Genomic DNA, 25,241 nt, shown 5'->3' on the forward strand with positions numbered 1-25,241 from the left:
TTTTACGTGTCATTAATTTGATAAATATGATATAAATGTGACTTGTTTGATAGAACTATTCATTGATAGCAATTAGAATTGTTATGAGAGATTGGGGTATTAGATGTTGTTCCTAGTCCGACACTGACCCTGCAGAGGAATGCACTGGTGCTCCGTGTAGAACGATGTGCTGTTTGTTTCCTGATTCAGAGCCCATGTGGGACTGGACGAGGCCCAGCGCTGATGTGACGTCATCACGGCCACCCCCTCCCCCAGCTCCCCCTCGGCGGAGGTCTGCTGCACGCGGTGCTGCCAGCGGACCGTCCTCTCGATGAGGAAGCGTAGGGCGTCACCCTCAGGCAGCCGCACCCGGATGCGCTGCAGGGAGGCCAGCAGGGGAAGCACCCGGTCCAGAGGGGGTTTCTCTGAGAGTTGGCACGGGGGGCACAGCCAGGCCTGGTTGGGGAAGGAGTCCTGGTTAGAGCCTAAGACGCAGTCGCGGTGGAAGGCGTCACGGCAGAGCTCGCACTGCAGCATGGCGCCTGACGGAGCCTTGTGGCACACGCACACCCTCAATGCCCCGCAGTCGCCGGCCGGGAGGAGCTTGGACTCGTTGGAGGCCCTAAGGGCCAGCAGACTCTCCATCTCCTTCTGACGTACCTCGGCCAGAGTGGCCATCTACAGAAAGGGGAACAAGCACAGGTTGGCATGTCAACACGCAATACTCACTACATCAACATACATGTAACCAGACAGTAACCTACACAGCTACAGTATATGGAATTACAATACTGTATCAAACCATACATTTAGTCATGCACCTTCATATCATCGGTCCTCATATCAATTTAGAGGGGTTCACTGATTGCAATAGTTGGGTGTAGTGAGTGTCTTTAGAATATAGTGGAACTTAATAAGTGAGTTCAATGGTCTGCTTTTTTTTTTTTTTTTAAACATGTACATAGACAGAGATAGAGAGAGCAGCACGTACAGCAGAGGCGGAGTCCTTGCTCTCTGAGAGGGCCCTCTCCACATCGCTCAGGCAGTCCAGCCTGGCGCCATTTCTCTTGCTGCACTGGGCCGCATCTTTTGCCCTTTTAGACTTGGACTTCTGAGGCCCCGTCCCAGCCTCACACCGGGGGCACAGCACCTAAACACACAAAAGACACAGCCACATCCCAAAAACCTCAGGATCTCTGGATATTATGAGTGATTCTAAGACTAACTCCCAAATGGCACACTATTTCCTTTATAGAGTACTACTTTTGACAACACCTAAAATGTCTGATTATGTGTATTGGCATTAGATTGTTGTAGATAGTTTACCTCCAGCAGGGAGTAAGGGGAGTTCTTCATTAGAAAGGTCTTGGCGGCGCTCTCCTTCCAGGCCTGCACGTCAGACACCAGGGAATCCAGTCGAGCCAGGGGGTCCAGCCAGACTGGGATGGCCTTGGCCCGGAACACCAGGTCGGTCAGGGTATCCAGCACAGGGATACGGCTTCCCAGCTACACACAAAAAACAGACACACACAAGCATAAAGATAGACTTATAAGAGTGTGTCTTTCTTTCCTTTTCTCTTCTCCCTTTCTTCTTTTCAGTCCGGCTAACCAGAAGCAGTTGTATTGTTATTTAAAAAGATACCAATATAGAATATAACTATATTCAGAGATTTTCAGATTACATGGGATCATAAACTAGAATGCAGTGCACTACTTTTGCCTAGGGCCCTTGTCAAAAGTAGTGCACTACATAGGGAATAGGGTGCATTTGGGGCACAACCTAAGAGGCTCATACCTGTAAGGTCTCTGCCTCCTGAAGCCAGTCTTTAGCCTGGTCCACTGTGTCCTTCAGCAGCAGACAGTTGGGAAGATAGGCAGGGATACTATCCACCTCCTGCAGAGCTGCCACAAGAGTTTCCACACAGTGACGGGGCCTGGAGATAATAGAAGCTAGGTTTAAAAAACACTAAAATATGCACAGTACTGCTTTTATCTTCAGTGTCAAGTTCTGTCATGACCTTTTCATAACTTCCCCAAACCAGGTGGTACAAATGAGTCACTAATTTCACAGTTCATATGGCTCTACAGTAGTCACTTAACACATTAGCACTATATGGAGTTCGAGTTCAACTTGTCTGAAAAGAGCTAACTAAAACAATAGACAACTCTTTGAAGCAATGTTGCTTATAAACAGTGGAATTAGTGCTCCGTACACCATGTCACTATTCAAAACGTTGACTGAAGTTCAGTTGTCAAATAATGACCTTCTGGTCCAAGATGTCTCACTACAGGCCACTGCCACTGCCACAGTTTACCCTAATGGCTATGGGCCCATGCAATGCGACTACCATCTATGTGTAAACTGTGGCATAAGCCAGCAGAGCAGAGCACTGTCCCAACCCACTGATCCAGTTAATACACCAGGAAGCAGCTTTCAACTCCAAATGCAAACCTTGCACTTTTCACTCTCTGCTGGTTGAACTTCTAAGCAGCTTTTGCAAGGTAGGTGTCAGTGCTATTTATGTACTGTGTCAGTGTGCCTTATTTTGTTTTTTATGTGTCCATTTCATTTAACTTGTTTTGTGTATCTCGTAGCCATTTCCTAATGAAAACATTATTTATATGGCTTTACTACTAAAGGGGGGGATGAACTGACTGATTTAGCCTCGGTTTCAAACTTTCTCATTAGGAAATGCGACTGAGAACAAGATTTGGGTCTTTGAGGCGTCCGTCTCATGTGTATTCGAACGTGGGAAGCGTTTGTACATTCACTCTGCCAAAACAGAGTTATTCACTCACCCTTCTATACAACTTGAAACAGTCTAACCAGGTCCCGTATCCACAAAGCATCTCAGAGTAGAAAATTGGTCATAAGTGCTGAGAAGAGACATTTGACTTCACTCTTATCAGTAAAATATAAAAACTATGCATGAAGCCTCTTTAGTCATAAGAGTCACACCTAGTCGACAGATATTTAGGAGACCTCATGAGCTGTGCTACCCAGTTAAGAGTTACCAGCAGGTGTCTTGATTATAGAAAAAGGCAGCGAGTCAGTGGTTCCAGCGCAATAGACAGGAAATTGCTTTGGAGCTGAAAGAATGTTTTGATATTTCTATATGATCAACTCATAAATAATCTAGACCTACACTACCATTCAAAAGTTTGGGGTTACTTAGAAATGTCCTTGTTTTCGAAAGAAAAGCAAATTGATCAGAAATACACTGTAGACATTGTTAATGTTGTAAATGGCTATTGTAGCTGGAAACAGCTGATTTTTAATGGAATATCTACATAGGCGTACAGAGGCCCATTATCAGCAACCATCAGTCCTGTATTCCAATGGCACGTTATGTTTGCTAATCCAAGTTGATCATTTTAAAAAGGCTAATTGATCATTAGAAAACCCTTTTGCAATTATGTTAGCACAGATGAAAACAGTTGTGCTGATTAAAGAAGCAATAAAAACTGGCCTTCTTGAGACTAGTTGAGTATCTGGAGCAACTGTGGGATCGATTACAGGATCAAAATGGCCAGAAACAAATAACTTTCTTCTGAAACTCATCAGTCCATTCTTGTTCTGCGAAATAAAGGCTATTCCATGCGCGAAATTGCCAAGAAACTGAAGATCTCGTACAACGCTGTGTCCTACTCCCTTCACAGCGCAAACTGGCTCTAACCGGCATAGAAAAAGGAGTGGGAGGCCCCGGTGCACAACTGAGCAAGAGGACAAATACATTAGTGTCTAGTTGGAGAAACCTCACAGGTCCTCAACTGGCAGCTTCATTAAATAGTACCTGCATAACACCAGTCTCAATGTCTACAGTGAAGATGTGACTCCGGGTTGCTGACCTTCTAGGCAGAGTTGCAAAGAAAAAGCCATATCTCAGACTGGCCAATAAAAAGAAAAGATTAAGATGGGCAAAAGAACACAGACACTGGACTTTTTCTTTGCAACTCTGCCTAGAAGGTCAGCATCCCGGAGTCACCTCTTCACTGTAGACATTAAGACTGGTGTTATGCGGGTACTATTTAATGAAGCTGCCAGTTGAGGACCTGGGAGGCGTCTAAAACAGTTGTGTAAAGTTGACACCAGTGACCAGTAACACTAAGACTACTATTAACATCAGCAGGAACAGTAACACCAGTGACAAATCTGCAGACAAGATAGCATAGCTAAGATGGCAGCTACAGTAGCTCAAACCACACTTCTTAACACTAGAACCGCCAAGACAGTCAATCTGACTGTTTTCAATGTTGTATTTTCAATAACTTCATTTCAATAAAAACCTTGAACCCAACTGTCCCTGACTTTTCCTAAATGTGTTTTTTACACTAGCAGTACTTTGACATAAATATCATAAAAGACAAAAACTTTTAGCATTTCATCCTTAAAGCACACATGACGGTCAAAATGACCGTATGCAAATTTAACAGTAGAATAGTCGGGCCTCGACGAGTACCAATAGTCGCCAGTCTAATAAATCAATTTAAATATACACAAAAACATCCATTAATATTTGGTTTAGGAAGGTCATAAAAAATATGATACTGTTACGTTCCCCAGCAAAAAAAAACAAAAATGTCGCTCAAACAGAAGGGGGAACTAACAAAGAGTCACTGACCAACAACCAAAACGAAACAGGTGGGGGTTTTAGGAGGGGTTCTGAAAGACACTCATGGAGGTGTCCACTAAAAGTTGACTAGCAACAACAACTGGAACCTAAAAGACACCCACCATGAGCGCCCACTAAATTTGCCCAACTTAAATACAGGAAGCAAACCAAAAAGGTGGAGCAAAACGAAATCAAGGAAATCAGATAAAGGATTGTTTGTCTAGAAATCAAAATAGGGAGCTCCAACTAAAAAGGTGTTAACCCTTCGTGTCTATCAAGACCCTGGAGCACTGGGCCAGCAGCTCTTAAATAGCACCTGGACCAGGACAGGTGAAACACACTGACTAACGAGGTGACACCAATCGGTGCACCCTACGTGCTAATGTGCTGAAGTGCTAATGTGCTGAAGCCCAACCTCAAAACATAAATGGAAAAACCAAAGCCTGTAACAATACTAAGACTATTTATTTATAAAAACAGAATAGTATGTTTTGAGTTTTATTTATCTGAGCTTAGTAGCCGAGGCTATATATGGCTGCACCATGCCAATGAAATCAACTTGTTCATTTAGCAGACAGTCAACATAATGTAATAACAAAATAGAAAGGATATTTTTCCCAAATGGCTATTGCCGATTGTCACCAGTAGTCCTAGTCACATGAGGAACGCATGGAGCCGCGGTTGTTAAAGGAAAAAGTTATATTTTGAAACAGAGACCATCCGCACAATTTGTAGAGTTGTTTGGCAAAACTAGGTTAATTAGAAACCTTAGAATATGCTCTTTCCGACGGGGTATAGCAAATAAAACCTCTGGCCTGCATGGACCGCTGTAGGATAATCTGGAAGAAGTGCTTTTTTGTAAAGGTCTTTATCAATGCACGCTGCCCTGGTCATCAGTCTCTTCATTCTCAATTTGACAATTGATAATATTGTCTATTGTCAATTTAATCTGGTCTTTAGGCCACTATTATTATTAGAATAAGTGAAATTAGTTTCAATAAAGTTTAGGTGTAGTTTGGATGGGCCAGTTGGGCAGGCAACTTGTTTTACAGTCAGAAAATACACTATCGTCTTATTTTAGTATTTTCAGTCCATGCGCTTCTGGCTCAATCAATACATTTTCTGACTAATTACAATTTACATTTGGTGTCCTGAGGTTTCTTATGACCTATTTTAACTTAATAAATGCATTAATTTAGCAATTTATTATTTATGGAATATTACACAATTGAAATATCAATGTTCAGAATGACCGTCAAGGCCATTCTAGTAGTTATAGAATTCCGGCATTCCGAATGTTAAATTGTATACTGAACAAAAATATAAAACGGAACATGTAAAGTGTTGGTCCCATGTTTCATCAGCTGAAATAAATGATCACAGAAATGTTCCACACACACAAAAAGCTTTTCTCTAAAATTGTGCACAAATTTGTTTACATCCCCAATAGTGAGCATTTCTCCTTTGCCAAGATAATCCATCCACCTGACAGGTGTGGCATATCACGCAGCTGATTAAAAAGCATGATCATTACACAGGTGCACTTGATTTTTTTGTCATTTAGCAGACGCTCTTATCCAGAGTGAGTGCATACATTTTCATACTGGCCCCCCGTGGGAAACGAACCCACAACCCTGGCTTTGCAAGCGCCATGCTCTACCAACAAAGCTACAGGGGACCTTGTGATGGGGACAATAAAAGGCCACTCAAATTTGGTTAGGGGTTGCTGAGGGGTATTTCTGTCTGTAATAAAGCCCTTTTGTGGGGAAAAACTCATTCTGATTGGCTGGGCCTGGCACCCAAGTGGGTACGCCTATGCCCAACCAGGCCCACCAACCATGGCTGCGGCCCTGCACAGTCATGTGAAATCCATAGATTAGGCCTAATGAATTGATTTTGACTGATTACCTTTTATGAACTGTAACTCAGTAAAATCTGAAATTGTTGCATGTTGCGTTTATATTTTTGTTCAGTGTAAATTATTTTAAATCAAAATTACTATAAAAACTGTAACACCAGTGATGCATCTTAAGGCCTCGCATGAAATTACCAGTGTTTTTCCTGTTGGTTAAGGCCGGGACAATTTTTGAAGAAAATAACCGAATTTGTACCCCAAAAAAGGATTATGCATGGACTTATTCGGCAAGAATTAGGAGTAGACAAAGTGATCATGTCAGGCAAAAATTATAGCAAACGTTTTACCATTACAATGTTTGATGACTCTGCACCTCCTCACTCACACACATAGAACATGAGCGTCTAGACTGCTGTTACTGGACTCCTATTTATTATACTGCACAATGCCTTGCCTACTATCATTGTGCAATTCCCCGGCACATGTTGTAAATATCAGTCTTAATTCATTGAGTGCCTTGTATTATATTCTTGCTAAATGACTATTCTATCCCATTTAGTTAATGAAATTAAATGTGTTATTACCCTTTCTTTACCCATTTACTTTTTCTATTGTTGTTGTACTGTCGAGAGGTGAACCTGCATGTAAGCATTTCATTGCACTGTGTACTCCATGTATATCATGTGTTTATGACAAATAAACAAACTTGAGCTTGACTGCAGTCACATTCACCTTGGATGTGTGAAGCGTGCTAGAGTTCACAGCCAGCTTGCCTCATCGCGATTGTTGTAAATGATGGGTACAGGTTAGTCGAGGTAATATGTACATGTAGGTAAGGGCAAAGTGACTAGACATAGATAATAAACAGTGAGTAGCTGGAGCAAATAGTCCAGGTAGCCATTTGATTAGCTGTTCAGCAGTCTTACGGCTTGGGGGTAGAAGCTGTTAAGAAGCCTTTTGGACCTAGACTTAGCGCTCCGGTACCGCTTGCCGTGCGGTAGCAGAGAGAACAGTCTATGACTAGGGTGGCTGGGGTCTTTGACTATTTTTAGGGCCTTCCTCTGACACCGCCTGGTATAGAGGTCCTGGATGGCAGGAAGCTTGGCCCCAGTGATGTACTGGGCCGTACGCTCTACCCTCTGTAGTGCCTTGCGGCCAGAGGCCGAGCAGTTGCCATACCAGACGGTAATACAATCAGTCAGGATGCTCTTGATGGTGCAGCTGTAGAACCTTTTGAGGATCTGAGGACCCATGCCAAATATTTTCAGTCTCCTGAGGGTGAATAGGCATTGTCGTGCCCTCTTCACGACTGTCTTGGTGTGTTTGGACCATGATAGTTTGTTGGTGATGTGGACACCAAGGAACTTGAAGCTCTCAATCTGCTCCACTACAGCACCGTCGATGAGAACGGGGGCATGCTCTGCCCTCCTTTTCCTGTAGTCCACGATCACCTGGAACCACACTGCCAGGTCTCTGACCTCCTCCCTATAGTCTGTCTCATCGTTGTCGGTGATCAGGCTTACCACCGTTGTGTCGTCGGCAAACTTGATGGTGTTGGAGTCGTGCTTGGCCACGCAGTCATGGGTGAACAGGGAGTACAGGAGGGGACTAAGCACTCACCCGAGGGGCCCCCGTGTTGAGGATCAGCGTGGCAGATGTGTTGTTTCCTACCCTTACCACCTGGGGGCGGCCCGTCAGGAAGTCCAGGATCCAGTTGCAGAGGGAGGTGTTTAGTCCCAGGGTCCTTAGCGATGAGCTTTGAGGGCACTATGGTGTTGAAAGGGGAGCTGTAGTCAATGAACAGCATTCTCACGTAGGTGTTCCTTTTGTCCAGGTGGGAAAGGGCAGTGTGTAGTGCAATAGAGATTGCGACATCAATGGCTCTGTTGGGTCAGGGAGAGGTTGAAAATGTCAATGGCCAGCGCATGCTCCGAGTATGTGTACTGGTAATCTGTCTAGCCCTGCGGCCTTGTGAATGTTAACCTGTTTAAAAGGTCTTGCTCACATCGGCTACGGAGAGCATGATCACACAGTCGTCCGGAACAGCTGGTGCTCTCATGCATAGTTCAGTGTTTCTAGCCTCGAAGCACGCATAGAAGATATTTAGCTCTTCTGGTAGGCTCGCATAAACTGGACAACTCGCAGCAGGGTTTCCCTTTGTAATCTGTGATAGTTTGCAAGCCCTGCCACATCCGACGAGCGTCAGAGCCGGTGTAGTAGGATTCGACCCAGTGTGGATGTTGCCTGTAATCCATGGCTTCTGGTTGGGATATGTACGTACAGTCACTGTGGGGACAATGTCATCGATGCACTTATTAATAAAGCTGGTGACTGATGTGGTAAACTCCTCAATGCCATCGGATGAATGCCGCAACATATTCCAGTCTGTGCTAGCGAAACAGTCCTGTAGCTTAGCATCTGCTTCATCGGACCACTTCCGTATTGAGCACGTCAATGGTACTTCCTGTTTGAGTTTTTGCTTGTAAGCAGGAATCAGGAGGATAGAGTTATGGTCAGATTCACCAAATGTAGAGCTTTGTATGCGTCTGTGTGTGGAGTAAAGGTGATCTAGAGTTTTTTCACCTTAGTTGCACAGGTGACATGCTGGCAGAAATGAGGTCAAACGAATTTTTGGTTTTCCTGCATTAAAGTTAGGAGTGCCGGTGGGTAAGCATTTTCTTGTTTGCTTATGGCCCTATACAGCTTGTTGAGTGCGGTCTTAGTGCCAGCATCGGTTTGTGGTGGTAAATAGACAGCTACAAAAAAATGATAAAGTGTGGCCTACATCTTATGAGGTGACCAAAAGTATGTGGACACCTACTCGTCAAACATCTCATTTCAAAATCATGGGCATTAATATGGAGTTGTTCCCCCCCTTTGCTGCTGTAACAGCCTCCACTCTTATGCGAAGGCTTTCCACTAGATGTTGGAACATTGCTGCGGGGACTTGCTTCCATTCAGCCACAAGAGCATTAGTGAGGTCGGGCACTGATGTTGGCCGATTAGGCCTGGCTCGCAGTCTGCGTTCCAATTCCTCCCAAAGGTGTTCGATGGGGTTGAGATCAGGGCTCTGTGCAGGCCAGTCAAGTTCTTCCACACCGATCGACAAACCATTTCTGTATGGACCTCGCTTTGTGCACGAGGAATAACAGGGAAGGGCCTTCCCCAAACTGTTGCCACAAAATTGGAAGCACAGAATCGTCTAGAATCTCATTGTATGCTGTAGCGTTAAGATTTCCCTTCATTGGAACTCAGGGGCCTAGCCCGAACCATGAAAAACAGCCCCAGACCATTATTCCTGCTCCAAACTTTACAGTGGGCACTATGCATTCGGGCAGGTAGCGTTCTCCTGGCATCCACCAAACCCAGATTAGTCCGTCGGACTGCCAGATGCGTGATTCATTACTCCAGAGAAAACGTTTCCACTGGCGGCGAGCTTTACACCACTCCAGCCAGCGCTTGGCATTGCGCATGGTGATCTTAGGCTTGTGTGCGCGGCTACTGGACCATGGAAACCCATTTCACGAAGCTCCCGATGAACAGTTATTGTGCTGACGTTGCTTCCAGAGGCAGTTTGGAACTCGGTAGTGAGTGTTGCAGACGATATTTACGCGCTACAGCACTCCTTGTGTGGCCTACCACTTCGCAGCTGAGCCTTTGATGCTCCTAGACGTTTCCACTTCACATTTTAGTCATTTAGCAGACGCTCTTATCCAGAGCGACTTACAGTTAGTAAGTGCATACATTTTTCATACTTCACAATAACAGGACTTACAGTTGACTGGGGCAGCTCTAGCAGGGCAGAAATTTGACGAATTCACTTGTTGGAAAGGTAGCATCCTATGACGGTGCCACGTTGACAGTCACTGAGCTCTTCACAGTAAGGCCATTCTACTGCCAATGTTCACCTATGGAGATTGCATGGCTGTGTGCTCAATTTTATATACCTGTCAGAAATGGGTGTGGCTGAAATAGCCAAATCAACTAATTTGAAGAGGTGTCCACATACTTTTGTATATATAGTGTATTCTAACTCAGGTGAGCAGAACCTTGAGACTTCCTTATAACAAAGAGACACACCCACTCGTCTGAGCTTCCCAGACGCAGCCTTTCTGTCCTGCCAATGTATAGAAAAATCAGCTAGATCTATATTTAGCATATCCTTGTTCAGCCACGACTCAGAAACATAGGATATTACAGTACTTCAGATCACGTTGATAGGATAGATCACGTTTAATTATTGCTGCGTTATGAAAGGAACTAGACACGGACACGAATTATCTGTTTAGTGTGTTAACACACTATTGGTAGTTTGTTGTAACCAAGTATTGGTGCTAAACCGTGTGTTATTGGATTCTAGCATGCTAGTTAGCTATGGTGTCATAGGATACGGTGCCCTGGGCGGTTTTCATGGAAGAATACTGTACCAAGTTAGCTAGCTGAATAAAGTAAGTCAGAGTCTATTCCTAGAAACATTGAACCGCTGTAGTTTACAACAATTATAATTTCTAAAGTGGAAGTTGGGAGAGTTATATTCGGGTGTTTCAGTGAAACAATTATAGTTTCTGAGGTGGAAGTTGGGAGAGTCATATTTGGGAGTTGTGGTGAGGGAGGCCCCGCTCTCTCCTTTCCCAGATGTTTAGTTCATTTCATTCCGATCTCCTCTGCATTATTGTAGCCATTTGCTGCAGCCTGTCAACTATGCCTCTGCCTATCCCTGTTCTCTCCTCTCCGCACAGGCTACACTAACGCCTCACACCGCGTGGCTGCTGCCTCTCTAACCTGGTGGTCCCTGCACGCACCACCCACCTGGAGTTCCAGGTCTCAGGCAGCCTCTGGAACTGCCGTTCTGCTGCCAACAAGGCAGAGTTCATCCCAGCCTATGCTACCCTCCAGTCCCTCGACTTCTTGGCGCTGACGGAAACATGGATTACCACTGAAAACACTGCTACTCCTACTGCTCTCTCCTCGTCTGACCATGTGTTCTCGCATACCCCGAGAGCATCTGGTCAGCGGGGTGGTGGCACAGGAATCCTCATCTCTCCCAAATGGACATTCTCAATTTTCCCCCTAACCCATCTGTCTATCTCCTCATTTGAATTTCATGCTGTCACAGTCACTAGCCCATTTAAGCTTAATATCCTTGTCATCTATCGCCCTCAAGGTTCCCTTGGAGAGTTCATCAATGAGCTTGACGCCTTGATAAGTTCCTTTCCTGAGGATGGCTCACCCCTCACAGTTCTGGGGGATTTCAACCTCCCTACGTCTACATTTGACTCATTTCTCTCTGCCTCCTTCTTTCCACTCCTCTCCTCTTTTGACCTCACCCTCTCACCGTCCCCCCCTACTCACAAGGCAGGCAATACGCTTGACCTGATCTTTACTAGATGCTGTTCTTCTACTAATCTCACTGCAACTCCCCTCCATGTCTCCGACCACTACTTTGTATCCTTTTCTCTCTCGCTCTCCTCCAACACTACTCACTCTGCCCCTACACAGATGGTAATGCGCCGCCGCAACCGTCGCTCTCTCTCTCCCGCTACTCTCTCCTCTTCCATCCTATCATCTCTTCCCTCTGCTCAATCCTTCTCCCCCCAAGATCCTTGATCCAAACCAGTCAGGTTTCAAGACTGGTCATTCAACTGAGACTGGTAGAGCACGGCGCTTGTAACGCCAAGGTAGTGGGTTCGATCCCCGGGACCACCCATACACAAAAATGTATGCACGCATGACTGTAAGTCGCTTTGGATAAAAGCGTCTGCTAAATGGCATATTATATTATATTATTATTATTATTACTGCTCTTCTCTGTGTCACGGAGGCTTTCCGCACTGCTAAAGCTAACTCTCTCTCCTCTGCTCTTGTCCTTCTAGACCTGTCTGCTGCCTTTGATACTGTGAACCATCAGATCCTCCTCTCCACCCTCTCCGAGCTGGGCATCTCAGGCGCGGCTCACTCTTGGATTGCGTCCTACCTGACCGGTCGCTCCTACCAAGTGGCGTGGCGAGAAGCTGTCTCCGCACCACGTGCTCTCACCACTGGTGTCCCCCAGGGCTCAGTTCTAGGCCCTCTCCTATTCTCGCTATACACCAAGTCACTTGGCTCTGTCATATCCTCACAAGGCCTCTCCTATCATTGCTACGCTGACGATACACAACTAATCTTCTCCTTTCCCCCTTCTGATAACCAGGTGGCGAATCGCATCTCTGCATGTCTGGCAGACATATCAGTATGGATGACGGATCACCACCTCAAGCTGAACCTTGGCAAGACGGAGCTGCCCTTCCTCCCGGGGAAGGACTGCCCGTTCCATGATCTCGCCATCACGGTTGACAACTCCGTTGTGTCCTCCTCCCAGAGTGCGAAGAGCCTTGGCGTGACCCTGGACAACACCCTGTCGTTCTCCGCTAACATCAAGGCGGTGACCCGATCCTGTAGGTTCATGCTCTACAACATTCGGAGAGTACGACCCTGCCTTACACAGGAAGCGGCACAGGTCCTAATCCAGGCACTTGTCATCTCCCGTCTGGATTACTGCAACTCGCTGTTGGCTGGGCTCCCTGCCTGTGCCATTAAACCCCTACAACTCATCCAGAATGCCGCAGCCCGTCTGGTGTTCAACCTTCCCAAGTTCTCTCACGTCACCCCGCTCCTCCGCACACTCCACTGGCTTCCAGTTGAAGCTCGCATCTGTTACAAGACCATGGTGCTTGCCTGTGGAGCTGTGAGGGGAACGGCACCTCCGTACCTTCAGGCTCTGATCAGTCCCTACACCCAAACGAGGGCATTGCGTTCATCCACCTCTGGCCTGCTGGCTCCCCTTCCTCTGCGGAAGCATAGTTCCCGCTCAGCCCAGTCAAAACTGTTCGCTGCTCTGGCACCCCAATGGTGGAACAAGCTCCCCTCACGACGCCAGGACAGCGGAGTCACTCACCACCTTCCGGAGACATTTGAAACCCCACCTCTTTAAGGAATACCTGGGATAGGATAAAGTAATCCTTCTACCCCCCCACAAAAAAAAAAAAAAAAGTAAAGTGGTTATCCCACTGGCTATAAGGTGAATGCACCAATTTGTAAGTCGCTCTGGATAGGAGCGTCTGCTAAATGACGTAAATGTAAATGTAGGATAGTCTCGAACGGAGCTCATCCAGTTTATTCTCCAGTGATTGCACGTTCGCCAATAGAACGGAGGGTAGAGGCGATTGATCCACTCTCCGACGTAGTCTCGTCAGGTATCCTGCACGCCGGCCTCTATAGTACTGTCTCCTCCGAGTGTCTGGGATTTGGGCCTGGTCCGCGATAATCAATGTCTTTCGCCTCCGACTCAATGAAGTCCTCATCCAAATGGAGGTGTGTGATCGCTGTTCTGATGTCTAGAAGCTATTTTCAGTCATAGGAAACGATGGCGGAAACATTATGTACAAGAAAAGTTAAGACCAGCACAAAAAAACACAATAGTACAATTGGTCAGGAGCCCGTAAAACGGCCGCCATTCCCTCCGGCGCCATAATGGTGCTGCCCAAACCAAGGAAATATATGTTACATACTAGATTCCTTACATCTCGCAAATCTCTGTTTTAGATGATGCCGACTTTAAGACCAAAATTATACCATTTACACTTCGTAGTAAATTTTGACACTAGAATACATTTTTCTGACTCATATCGATGCCACATAGGCTGTTTTCAACCAGAGAAGTAGTTTTTTCGGTTCAGTTGCGCTTAAAAAAAGACATGTATTACTCAAGCCAGGAAAGAAGTTAACCCGAGACATGGCTGTAGACTCCTACTACAGCTAGCCGTCTACAGCCATGTCTCAGGGCAAGAAAGAAAGGTGACAACTGAACCAAGAGTTTTCCATGTACATTGTTTCATGTAGGATAGAACCAATGATGTGTACAAAACATTAGGAACACCTCTTTCCATGACAGACTGACCAGGTAAAAGCTATGATCCCTTATTGATGTCACTTGTTAAATCCACTTCAGTGTAGATGAAGGGGAGGCGACAGGTTAAAATATTTTTAAGCCTGGAGACATTTGAGACATGGATTGTGTATGTGTACCATTCAGAGGGTGAATGGGCAAGTCAAAAGATGTAAGTGCCTTTGAACAGAGTATGGTAGTAGGTGTCAGGCGCACCGGTTTGTGTGTCAAGAACTGCACATTTGCTGGGTTTTTCCACACTCAACAGTTTCCCGTGTGTATCAAGAATGGTCCCCCACCCAAAGGACATCCAGCCAACTTGACAACTGTGGGAAGCATTGGCGTCAACATAAGCCAGCATCCCAGTGGAACGCTTTCGACACCTTGTAGAGTCCATGCCCCGACAAATTGATGCTGTTGAGGGCAAAAGGTGGTGCAACTCAATATTAGGAAGGTGTTCCTAATGTTTTGTACACTCAGTGTATATAAACCCTGGATTGCTGATGCTATGTATTGGCCATTGAGAGGCTGAATGGAATTCTACAGTATTTCAATAAAATGTTTCAAGGACAAAATCACATGTACTTAAGTATTTTTTGTTGTAGTGGGGGCAGTAAAATTAGTAATCTCTAAAAATGATACTAAAGAAAATGTTTATATAATGTATATATTTATGTTTAGCTCACATAATATAATTTAAAAGTATGCATTAAGGTGTCTGTAATAGAATAATGTAGACAGTAAATGTATTTCTATAGCTTCCAAAATATTTTTTTACAATGGGGACTTAGTGCCAAGATGGCGGCATGGTGGCTTAAACACAGCGCCCCCTATCAGTCATCTAGTGTCTATATAACTAATTGGATAGAACCTGTCAAATTGCATATTCAACTACAGTACTGTCTAAGCCACTCTCCTGCTCCTCCCCTGCCTCTCTCTCACCTGGCCTCCATGAGGCGGCATGCCCGCTCCTCCCAGTGCTCAGACATGGTGAGCAGCTCCTGCAGGCGGGCCATAGCCCTCTCCACCGAGGCATGCGGGGCCAGGCCCACCCCCTGGTCTATCAGCCTCCGCATGGTGTCCAGACACAGGCTGTGGGGCCGGCCGCTTGCTTCCTTAACCCCGTCCAGCCAGCGAGCCTGCTCCAGCCTCTCCCTGAGCAGGGCCAGCTGGGGAAGCGCCACATCCAGGCCCAAGCTCACGTCCAGCAGGCCCTGCAGCGCCGCTGGGCTGGGGGCCTCGTCAGAGAGGAGCTGCTTACTGCTCTGCTGGAAGTCATCCACGCGGGTCAGCAGGTCCTGGGGGGGGAGATACAAGCAGGTTAAAGCGTTAATCAATTAAAAATGTTCAGTGTTCTCCTGGTTCTCCTGGTTCTCCTGTGGCTTGTAGGTAGGCTTTTGTCCCAGCCTAATGCCACATCTAATCAATGAAGTCATCATGACTGTGCTGAGTCAGGTGTTAGTGAAGTGAGAAACAAAGTACTTGTCAATGGGTCTTACCTGGTTAAATAAAGGTTAAATACAAATAAAACTGTAGCGGTAGTAGGTCCTCCAGCCCTAAAGTACCATGCATTTACATTTAGCAGACACTCTTATCCAGAGTGACTTACAACCAGTGCATTCAACTAAGGTAGTTAAGACAACCACATATCACAGTCATTGCAAGTAAAACCTTCCTAACTCCTACCTTGAGTAAGGGGGCCTGGCGGATGCTGCAGGGCAGGTTGTGCAGCTGCCTTACAAACGACCTGAGCTCCTCCACCGTTAGCAGATTCTGGCTCTGGGACTTCCTTCCACCTGAACGATACCTGACAACACACTCTAGATCAGAGACACGGCTAACCTACAGAGCACATAAGCTGAAATAAAAGCACATTGGCCCTGCGATAGATTAGCGTCCTGTCCAGGTGGTGTACATAAAGCTGCCTTAGGCTCCTGCCCTATGAGCAGTTCCGGCTCGCACTAGCCAAGGCTACTTACATACATTATTGCTTTCAGAATTAGTTACCATTTGGCTAACCATGTGGCTAAGAATACAAGAATCAGGCGTGGTAAAGGATTTTAACATTAGAAAGCATGATAATACAATAACAGAAATCATGTGTGTCTACCTGGTCTGCCTCTTCCCAATGAGTAGCTGCTGGGCCACCCCAGCACACTTCTCAGCATCCAAGGTGACTGTGCGGAGCTGCCGCAGGAGGTCACTCGGAGGGAACTGCTTCACCTCCGCCTCCTCCACCAGGGAGCGCAGCTCTTCCAAGCCTGAACATACATAAATAAACAAACACTGCTTTAAACACAGTCATCAATTCATTCGAAGAATCATGGTCCAATGATCAAGTAAGCTGTACAATTAACAAAGGGTAGATAATCATCTATTTTATTATATTCTGGTATTTTGTGTGCATCCTTAAACAAAGGCAACATATCTGGGTGACTAGGAGCACAAAACATTCCATAAGACATTTAAGAACAACCGGTCTACTTGGGGTTACGCAAATAAGCAACCATAACATTATAAGTTTTGTTACGTAATGACCAATTTGAATTCCATAGACACCTGAACCCAAAGATGTATCCTACTTACCACTTTTCTTGTCTTGTTTGGCCTCCAGGATGTCACTGACATGGGAGACCCAGTCTGTGTAGGACTCTGCACGCACCGTGACTGCTTCCATCATGGGGAAGAGCTCAGCCATGGTAAACCTGTAGCTGTAGTGCAAGACACAGGTCTAGTGTGTTTCTGAAGACTAATCCTGGCTGAGCAACAGCTGTCACAATTGGTGATTTTCTAGCCAGGTGATGTTTATTTTTATTTTTGAAGGTCTAGTAGGCCTTTAGACATTTCAATGCTGTGCACCCTGACTTTGCCCCTTACTTTAAGTTCATCCATGTTCTTAAAAAGGGGCATTTTACTCAAAAACAGAATAATTTATTTATAATTTGTGCATGGGATCTGTAAAACGTATGGCAATATTAGCATATGAGCTTCTGTAAAACATGGGACGTACGTAATGAGGGGGACATGATGAATATTAACATTCTTATGTGGGCATTTAGAACTAATTTGGCTGTGGATAGACTTACTTGAGTGTGAGGTTGCTGGGGGGGCAGGAGCAGAGTTCGTGGGCGTGGTGCAGACACACCAGCTGGCCGGGTCTGCAGGGACAGGTGAGGGCAGACAGGTAGCAGGTGGTCCTGCACTTGGAACACTGGCGCTCCTCGTCTGGCAGCAGGTCATACTCCGCCTGCTGGGAACGCTGCACGCCCTGGGAACACACAGATACACATCATATAAGTAAGGTCATAGACACAACCACAGATTAGTAGTGTCAAAGAGATCACAGACACCTAGTGCCATACTATGAGGAGAGACAGGGACGACTTGTGCACATACACTAGTGGAGGAAAGTTTACTGTGGCCATTTCAAATCAAATTGTATTGGTCGCATGCACATATTTAGCAGATGTTATTGCGGGTGTAGTGAAATGCTTGTATTCCTAGCTCCAACAGTGCAGTAATATCTAACAATACACACAAATCTAAAAAGTTAAAGAATGGAATTAAGAAATATAGAAATATTAGGACGAGCAATGTCGGAGTCTGGAGTATAAGTAAATGGGATGTACAGTGCATTCGGAAAGTATTCAGACCCCTTGATTTTTCCACACTTTGTTACGTTACAGCCTTAATCTAAAATGGAATATATATATATATATAGAGTTTACTATTATTATTTATTTTTCCATCAATCTACACACAAAACCCCATAATGACAAAGCAAAACCCTTATTCTTTTTATTATTGCAAATGTATTAAAAACTAAAAACTGAAATATCACATTTACATAAGTATTCAGACCCTTTACTCAGTACTTTGTTGAAGCGCCTTTGGTAGAGATTACAGCCTCGAGTCTTCTTGGGTATGACGCTACAAGCTTGGCACACCTGTATTTGGGGAGTTTCTCCCATTCTTCTCTGCAGATCCTCAAGCTCTGTCAGGTTGGATGGGGAGCGTCACGGCACAGCTATTTTCGATCAGGTTCAAGTCCGGGCTCTGGCTGGGCCAGTCAAGGACATTCAGAGACTTGTCCCGAAGCCACTCCTGCATTGTCTTGATTGTGTGCTTAGGGTCGTTGTCCTGTTGGAAGGTGAACCTTTGCCCCAGTCTGAGGTCCTGAGCAGGTTTTCATCAAGGATCTCTCTGTACTTTGCTCCGTTCATCTTTCCCTCGATCCTGACTAGTCTCCTAGTCCCTGCCGCTGAAAACATCCCCACAGCATAATGCTGCCACCACGTTTCACCGTAGGGATGGTACCTGGTTTCCTCCTGAGGTGACGCTTGGCATTCAGGCCAAAGAGTTCAATCTTGTTTTCACAGACCAGAGAATCTTGTTTCTCATGGTCTGAGAGTCCTTTAGGTGCCTTTTGGCAAACTCCAAGTGGGCTGTCATGTGCCTTTTACTGAGGAGTGGCTTCCGTCTGGCCACTCTACCATAAAGGCTTGATTGGTGGAGTGCTGCAGAGATGGTTGTCCTTCTTGAAGGTTCTCCCATCTCCACAGAGGAACTATGGAGCTCTGTCAGAGTGACCATCTTGGTCACCTCCCTTACCAAGGCCCTTCTCCCCCAATTGCTCAGTTTGGCCAGGCGACCAGCTCTAAGAAGAGTCTTGGTCGTTCTAAACTACTTCCATTTAAGAATGATGGAGGCCACTGTGTTCTTGGGGACCTTCAATGCTGCAGAAATGTTTTGGTACCCTTCCCCAGATCTGTGCCTCGACACAATCCTGTCTCGGAGCTCTACGGACAATTCCTTCGACCTCATGGCTTGGTTTTTGCTCTGACATGCACTGTCAACTGTGGGACCTTTATATAGACAGGTGTGTGCCTTTCCAAATAATGTCCAATCAATTGAATTTACCACAGTTGGACTCCAATCAAGTTGTAGAAACATCAAGGATGATCAATGGAAACAGGATACACCTGAGCTCAATTTCAAGTTTCATAGCAAAGGGTCTAGATTATTTCTGTTTTTAAATTTATGTGCTAAAATCTCTAAAAACCTGTTTTTTGCTTTGTCATTATAGGTTATTGTGTAGATAGATTAAATAAATAAATAAATCTATTTTAGAATAAGGCTGTAACTAAAAAGGGAAGGGGTCTGAATCCTTTCCGAATGCACTGTATGTGCCGGTATGAGAGGCCTCTCACCATCTTGCGGACTTTGTCCCTCTGCTTGTCTTCCTCCTGGAGCATGACGGTCATGTCCCTCTGCACAGCCGAGGCCAGGGCCACATCCATGGTGGTGTCCGCCTTGGACGCCATCTTGCAGACCATCTCGTCGTGGGAGAAGACGCAGTACCTATTCAGCCGCCGATAGTGGTCCACACACATGCGGCCCATGGGCATCTGAAAAACAGCAGGAGGCTTTGGGTTAGAACTATACACTACTATCGATTTAACACTATCGACAAGAGCCGTACACAGTGCTGGTTACATCAGTAATAACCTAACTTGATCCATAGAGCTACAAGGTATACAGGCTTTTGTCCACTGCTCATTAGAAGCATCTTTGCTAATTACTAGCTTCTGTATGGTATTGATAAGGTCCTTCAAGGCATCTTACCCAGTCCATGGTGCAAAAGTTGACAGCCTCAGCGAAGTTGAATCCCTGGTTAAATCCACTATGGTAGGCTCTGGGGAAGGTGATGACAAACTCGCCAGCGCACTGATTGGTGCGATAAATCTAGAGAAGAGTGGGTATGAAGTCACGGTTAGATCAATAGTATACCTACACACATTTTTTATTTTATTTTTTTACTTGCCCACCTGCCTTCATAACTGTTGGTCTTCATCACTGTGTGTGTGTTGGGGTGTGGTACTTACGGGGACGCCGTGGTTCATGAGTGTGTTGGGGTTCATGATGGTGACCAGCTGGTGCAGGAGGTCAGGCTGGGACTCAAACAGCTCGGGGGCCAGTTTCATCATCACCCCCTCCAGCTTCTCTGCAGCATATCCTGGAGCCCCGTACCATGTCTTGGGCTCTCCCCTGAGAACACAGACACCATTTTCTCAAAAACACTGATGTTATCACTTAAGCTTGAGGTGTATTCTTGTGTGTTTAATACCACCTCAACCAATAAACTAACTCCAATACTAAGTATTGGAGTTAGTTTATTTACTGTTGGCCAGGTTGGTGTCGGGAGAGGTCGTGTTTTTCTCTAGCTGGAGGTAAGCAGGAGGTAAGCTTCTCATATGGTGTTGAGTAAAGCTTAACCATGTATTAGATCGTAGGTAGGTAGTTAGCTGTAGTTAGGTATTGTATTTATTATAGGTTAGTATTGTTGTTATTGTAGGTTTCCGTAGGTAATTGTAGGTTAGTATCGAAGCACGAGGCTAGCTAGCTAGCGGGTAGCTACTGGTAACGATTAGCAACGCTGGAGAGCTGTTTCCAATGTTAATGTAGTCCTAGCCAACGTTTAATTTTTTGCTTAACCATGTATTAGATTGTAGGTAGGTAGTTAGCTGTAGCTAGGTATTGTATTTATTATAGGTTAGTATTGTTGTTATTGTAGGTTTCCGTAGGTAATTGTAGGTTAGTATCGAAGCACGAGGCTAGCTAGCTAGCGGGTAGCTACTGGTAACGATTAGCAACGCTGGAGAGCTGTTTCCAATGTTAATGTAGTCCTAGCCAACGTTTAATTTTTTGCTGCGTTATGCGTTATGAAAGGAACTAGACACGGACTTGAATTATCTGTTTAGTGTGCTAACACACTCTTGGCAGTTTGTTGTAACCAAGTATTGATGCTAAATTGTGTGTTAATGGATGCTAGCTTGCAAGTTAGCTACGGCGTCATAGCTAGGCTTCGTGGGTTGTTGTGGGTAGTTACTGTGTCTTGGCAGTGTCCTCGGCCGTGCCGGCTGTAGCACGAAGCTAGCTAGCTAGCCGTTCTTCAAACAAAGTCAACACAGTGGCCATTGCTAGCTCCCCAACACGACCAGCTAGCTGTACTGTAGTAACTAACTACAATATACTTGTCCTAGCTAGCCAACGTCTAATCATTGCTGCGTCACGAAAGGAACTTGACACAGACACGAATGATCTGTTTAGTGTGTTATCACATTATTGGTGGTTTGTTGTGACCAAGTGTTGGTGCTAAACGGTGTGTTATTGTTATTGGATGCTAGCTTGCTAGTTGGCTATGGTGTCATAGTTGGCTAGCTGAATAAAGTGGGTTGAGTCTATTCCTTAAACATTGAACCGCTGTGGTTCACAACAATTCTGATTTCTAAAGGCGGAAGTTGGGAGAGTTTTTGTTCGGGTGGTTCAGTGAAACAATTTTAGTTTCTGAGGTAGAAGTTTTTGGTGAGGGAGGCCCTGCTCTCTCCGCTCCCAGATGCTTAGCCCATTTCATTCCGATCTCCTCTGCATTTTTGTAGCCATTTGCTACAGCCTGTCAACTATGCCTCTGCCTATCCCTGTTCTCTCCTCTCTGCACAGGCTACACAAACGCACCACACCGCGTGGCTGCTGCCTCTCTAACCTGGTGGTCCCTGCACGCACCACCCACGTGGAGTTCCAGGTCGCAGGCAGCCTCTGGAACTGCCGTTCTGCTGCCAACAAAGCTGACTTCATCCCAGCCTATGCCAACCTCCAGTCCCTCGACTTCCTGGCGCTGACGGAAACATGGATCACCACTGAAAACACTGCTACTCCTACTGCTCTCTCCTCGTCTGACCATGTGTTCTCGCATACCCCGAGAGCATCTGGTCAGAGGGGTGGTGGTACAGGAATCCTCATCTCTCCCAAGTGGACATTCTCAATTTTTCCCCTAACCCATCTGTCTATCTCCTCATTTGAATTCCATGCTGTCACAGTCACTAGCCCATTTAAGCTTAATATCCTTGTCATCTATCGCCCTCCAGGTTCCCTTGGAGAGTTCATCAATGAGCTTGACGCCTTGATAAGTTCCTTCCCTGAGGATGGCTCACCCCTCACAGTTTTGGGGGATTTCAACCTCCCTATGTCCACATTTGACTCATTTCTCTCTGCCTCCTTCTTTCCACTCCTCTCCTCTTTTGACCTCACCCTCTCACCGTCCCCCCTACTCACAAGGCAGGCAATACGCTTGACCTCATCTTCACTAGATGCTGCTCCTCTACTAATCTCACTGCAACTCCCCTCCATGTCTCCGACCACTACTTTGTTTCCTTTTCTCTCTCACTCTCCTCCCACACTACTCACTCTGCCCCTACACAGATGGTAATGCGCCGCCGCAACCTTCGCTCTCTCTCTCCCACTACTCTCTCCTCTTCCATCCTATCATCTCTTCCCTCTGCTCAATCCTTCTCCCTCCAATCTCCTGATTCTGCCTCCTCAACCCTCCTCTCCTCCCCTTTCTGCATCCTTTGACTCTCTGTGTCCCCTATCCTCCCGGCCGGCTCGGTCCTCCCCCTCCAGCTCCGTGGCTTGATGACTCATTGCGAGCTCACAGAACAGAGCTCCGGGCAGCGGAGCGGAAATGGAAGAAAACTAAACTCCCTGCCGACCTGGCATCTTTTCCTCCCTCCTCTCTACATTTTCTTCATCCGTTTCTGCTGCTAAGGCCACCTTCTACCACTCTAAATTCCAAGCATCTGCCTCTAACCCTAGGAAGCTCTTTGCCACATTTTCCTCCCTCCTGAATCCCCCCCTCCGCTCTCTCTGTGGATGACTTCCGTCAACCACTTTGAAAAGAAGGTTGACGACATCCGATCCTCGTTTGTTAAGTCTAATGACACTGCTGGTCCTGCTCACACTGCCCTACCCTATGCTTCGACTTATTTCTCCCCTCTCTCTCCAGATAAAATCCTGCGACTTGTGACTGCAGGCCGCCCAACAACCTGCCCGCTTGACCCCATCCCCTCCTCCCTTCTCCAGACCATCTCCGGTGACCTTCTCCCCTACCTCACCTCGCTGATCAACTCATCCTTGACCGCTGGCCATGTCCCTTCCGTCTTCAAGAGAGCGAGAGTTGCTCCCCTTCTCAAAAAACCAACACTCGACCCCACTGATGTCAACAACTACAGACCAGTATCCCTTCTTTCTTTTCTTTCCAAAACTATTGAGCGTGCCGTCTTTAGCCAACTCTCTTGCTATCTCTCTCAGAACGACCTTCTTGATCCAAACCAATCAGGTTTCAGGACTGGTCATTCAACTGAGACTGCTCTTCTCTGTGTCACGGAGACTCTCCGCACTGCTAAAGCTAACTCTCTCTCCTCTGCTCTTGTCCTTCTAGACCTGTCTGCTGCCTTTGATACTGTGAACCATCAGATCCTCCTCTCCACCCTCTCCGAGCTGGGCATCTCCGGCGCGGCTCACTCCTGGATTGCGTCCTACCTGACCGGTCGCTCCTACCAAGTGGCGTGGCGGGAAGCTGTCTCCGCACCACGTGCTCTCACCACTGGTGTCCCCCAGGGCTCGGTTCTAGGCCCTCTCCTTTTCTCCCTATACACCAAGTCACTTGGCTCTGTCATATCCTCACATGGCCTTTCCTATCATTGCTACGCTGACGATACACAACTAATCTTCTCCTTTCCCCCTTCTGATAACCAGGTGGCGAATCGCATCTCTGCATGTCTGGCAGACATATCAGTATGGATGACGGATCACCACCTCAAGCTGAACCCTGGCAAGACGGAGCTGCTCTTCCTCCCGGGGAAGGACTGCCCGTTCCATGATCTCGCCATCACGGTTGACAACTCCGCTGTGTCCTCCTCCCAGAGTGCGAAGAGCCTAGGCGTGACCCTGGACAACAACCTGTCGATTTCTCCGCCAACATCAAGGCGGTGACCCGCTCCTGCAGGTTCATGCTCTACAACATTCGGAGAGTGCGACCCTGCCTTACACAGGAAGCGGCGCAGGTCCTGGTCCAGGCACTTGTCATCTCCCCGTCTGGACTACTGCAACTCGCTGTTGGCTGGCCTCCCTGCCTGTGCCATTAAACCCCTACAACTCATCCAGAATGCCGCAGCCCGTCTGGTGTTCAACCTTCCTAAGTTCTCTCACGTCACCCCCCTCCTCCGCACACTCCACTGGCTTCCAGTTGAAGCTCGCATCCGCTACAAGACCATGGTGCTTGCCTATGGAGCAGTGAGGGGAACGGCACCTCTGTACCTTCAGGCTCTGATCAGTCCCTACACCCAAACGAGGGCATTGCGTTCATCCACCTCTGGCCTGCTGGCTCCCCTTCCTCTGCGGAAGCATAGCTCCCGCTCAGCCCAGTCAAAACAGCCCAGTCAAAACTATCCCACTGGCTATAGGGTGAACGCACCAATTTGTGAGTCGCTCTGGCTAAGAGCGTCTGCTAAATGACGTTAATGTGCCCTTGAGCAAGGCACTTAACCCTAATTGCTCCTGTAAGTCGCTCTGGATAAGAGCGTCTGCTAAATGACTAAAATGTAAAATGTAAATGTAAGTAAGCATATGGGTTTGAAAAGATTCCTCAAAATGAAAGAAGCAGAGACTATTTGCTTAGACCTCTACACAATGCTTTATACCTAGGGCCAAGAGTTTTCCTGGGTCCAGCCACAAGGTCATATTATACTATACTGGTGGCCTGTGGGGCCTTAAGAAGCAGCCTATATGTACCAGTGCAGGTAGTTGATGGAGTAGCTCCAGTGGTCCTCAATGTGCCAGCAGAAGGAGGAGAAGCACATGCCCACGTAGAGCCAGGGTAACTTCATCCCACAGATGTCAGCCGTAATGTGAGTCAGCACCGAGGAGTCTATCACGGGCATGTTGTTCAGGTTCCAGCCACTGCTCAGGTAATCCTAAGGGTCAGAGACAGGGCACAAGTTAAGGCTTGACTGACCTCAGGGTGACAGTCTAA

The 25,241-nt window shown here is 46.5% G+C and overlaps 1 protein-coding gene across 3 annotated transcripts in view; it reads right to left on the minus strand.

Annotated features, from left to right (window-relative positions):
- LOC121575137 (lysine-specific demethylase 5B-B-like) overlaps positions 1 to 25,241 on the minus strand; it is a 48,784-nt gene that overhangs the window by 4,034 nt on the left and 19,509 nt on the right. For all 3 annotated transcript variants that reach the window (XM_041888021.2, XM_041888022.2, XM_045223026.1), the window contains 13 exons: positions 25,001 to 25,182; positions 20,257 to 20,419; positions 19,997 to 20,116; positions 19,582 to 19,779; positions 17,458 to 17,639; positions 16,958 to 17,082; positions 16,482 to 16,632; positions 16,058 to 16,178; positions 15,314 to 15,669; positions 1,775 to 1,913; positions 1,306 to 1,485; positions 971 to 1,129; positions 129 to 657 (listed from right to left, as the gene is read on the minus strand). In XM_041888021.2, the coding sequence (XP_041743955.1) occupies positions 129 to 657; positions 971 to 1,129; positions 1,306 to 1,485; positions 1,775 to 1,913; positions 15,314 to 15,669; positions 16,058 to 16,178; positions 16,482 to 16,632; positions 16,958 to 17,082; positions 17,458 to 17,639; positions 19,582 to 19,779; positions 19,997 to 20,116; positions 20,257 to 20,419; positions 25,001 to 25,182 (2,605 nt within the window). The remainder of the gene's footprint in view (positions 1 to 128; positions 658 to 970; positions 1,130 to 1,305; positions 1,486 to 1,774; positions 1,914 to 15,313; positions 15,670 to 16,057; positions 16,179 to 16,481; positions 16,633 to 16,957; positions 17,083 to 17,457; positions 17,640 to 19,581; positions 19,780 to 19,996; positions 20,117 to 20,256; positions 20,420 to 25,000; positions 25,183 to 25,241) is intronic.

The sequence above is a fragment of the Coregonus clupeaformis genome, chromosome 10, assembly GCF_020615455.1.
Source record: "Coregonus clupeaformis isolate EN_2021a chromosome 10, ASM2061545v1, whole genome shotgun sequence".
Classification (NCBI taxonomy): domain Eukaryota; kingdom Metazoa; phylum Chordata; class Actinopteri; order Salmoniformes; family Salmonidae; genus Coregonus; species Coregonus clupeaformis.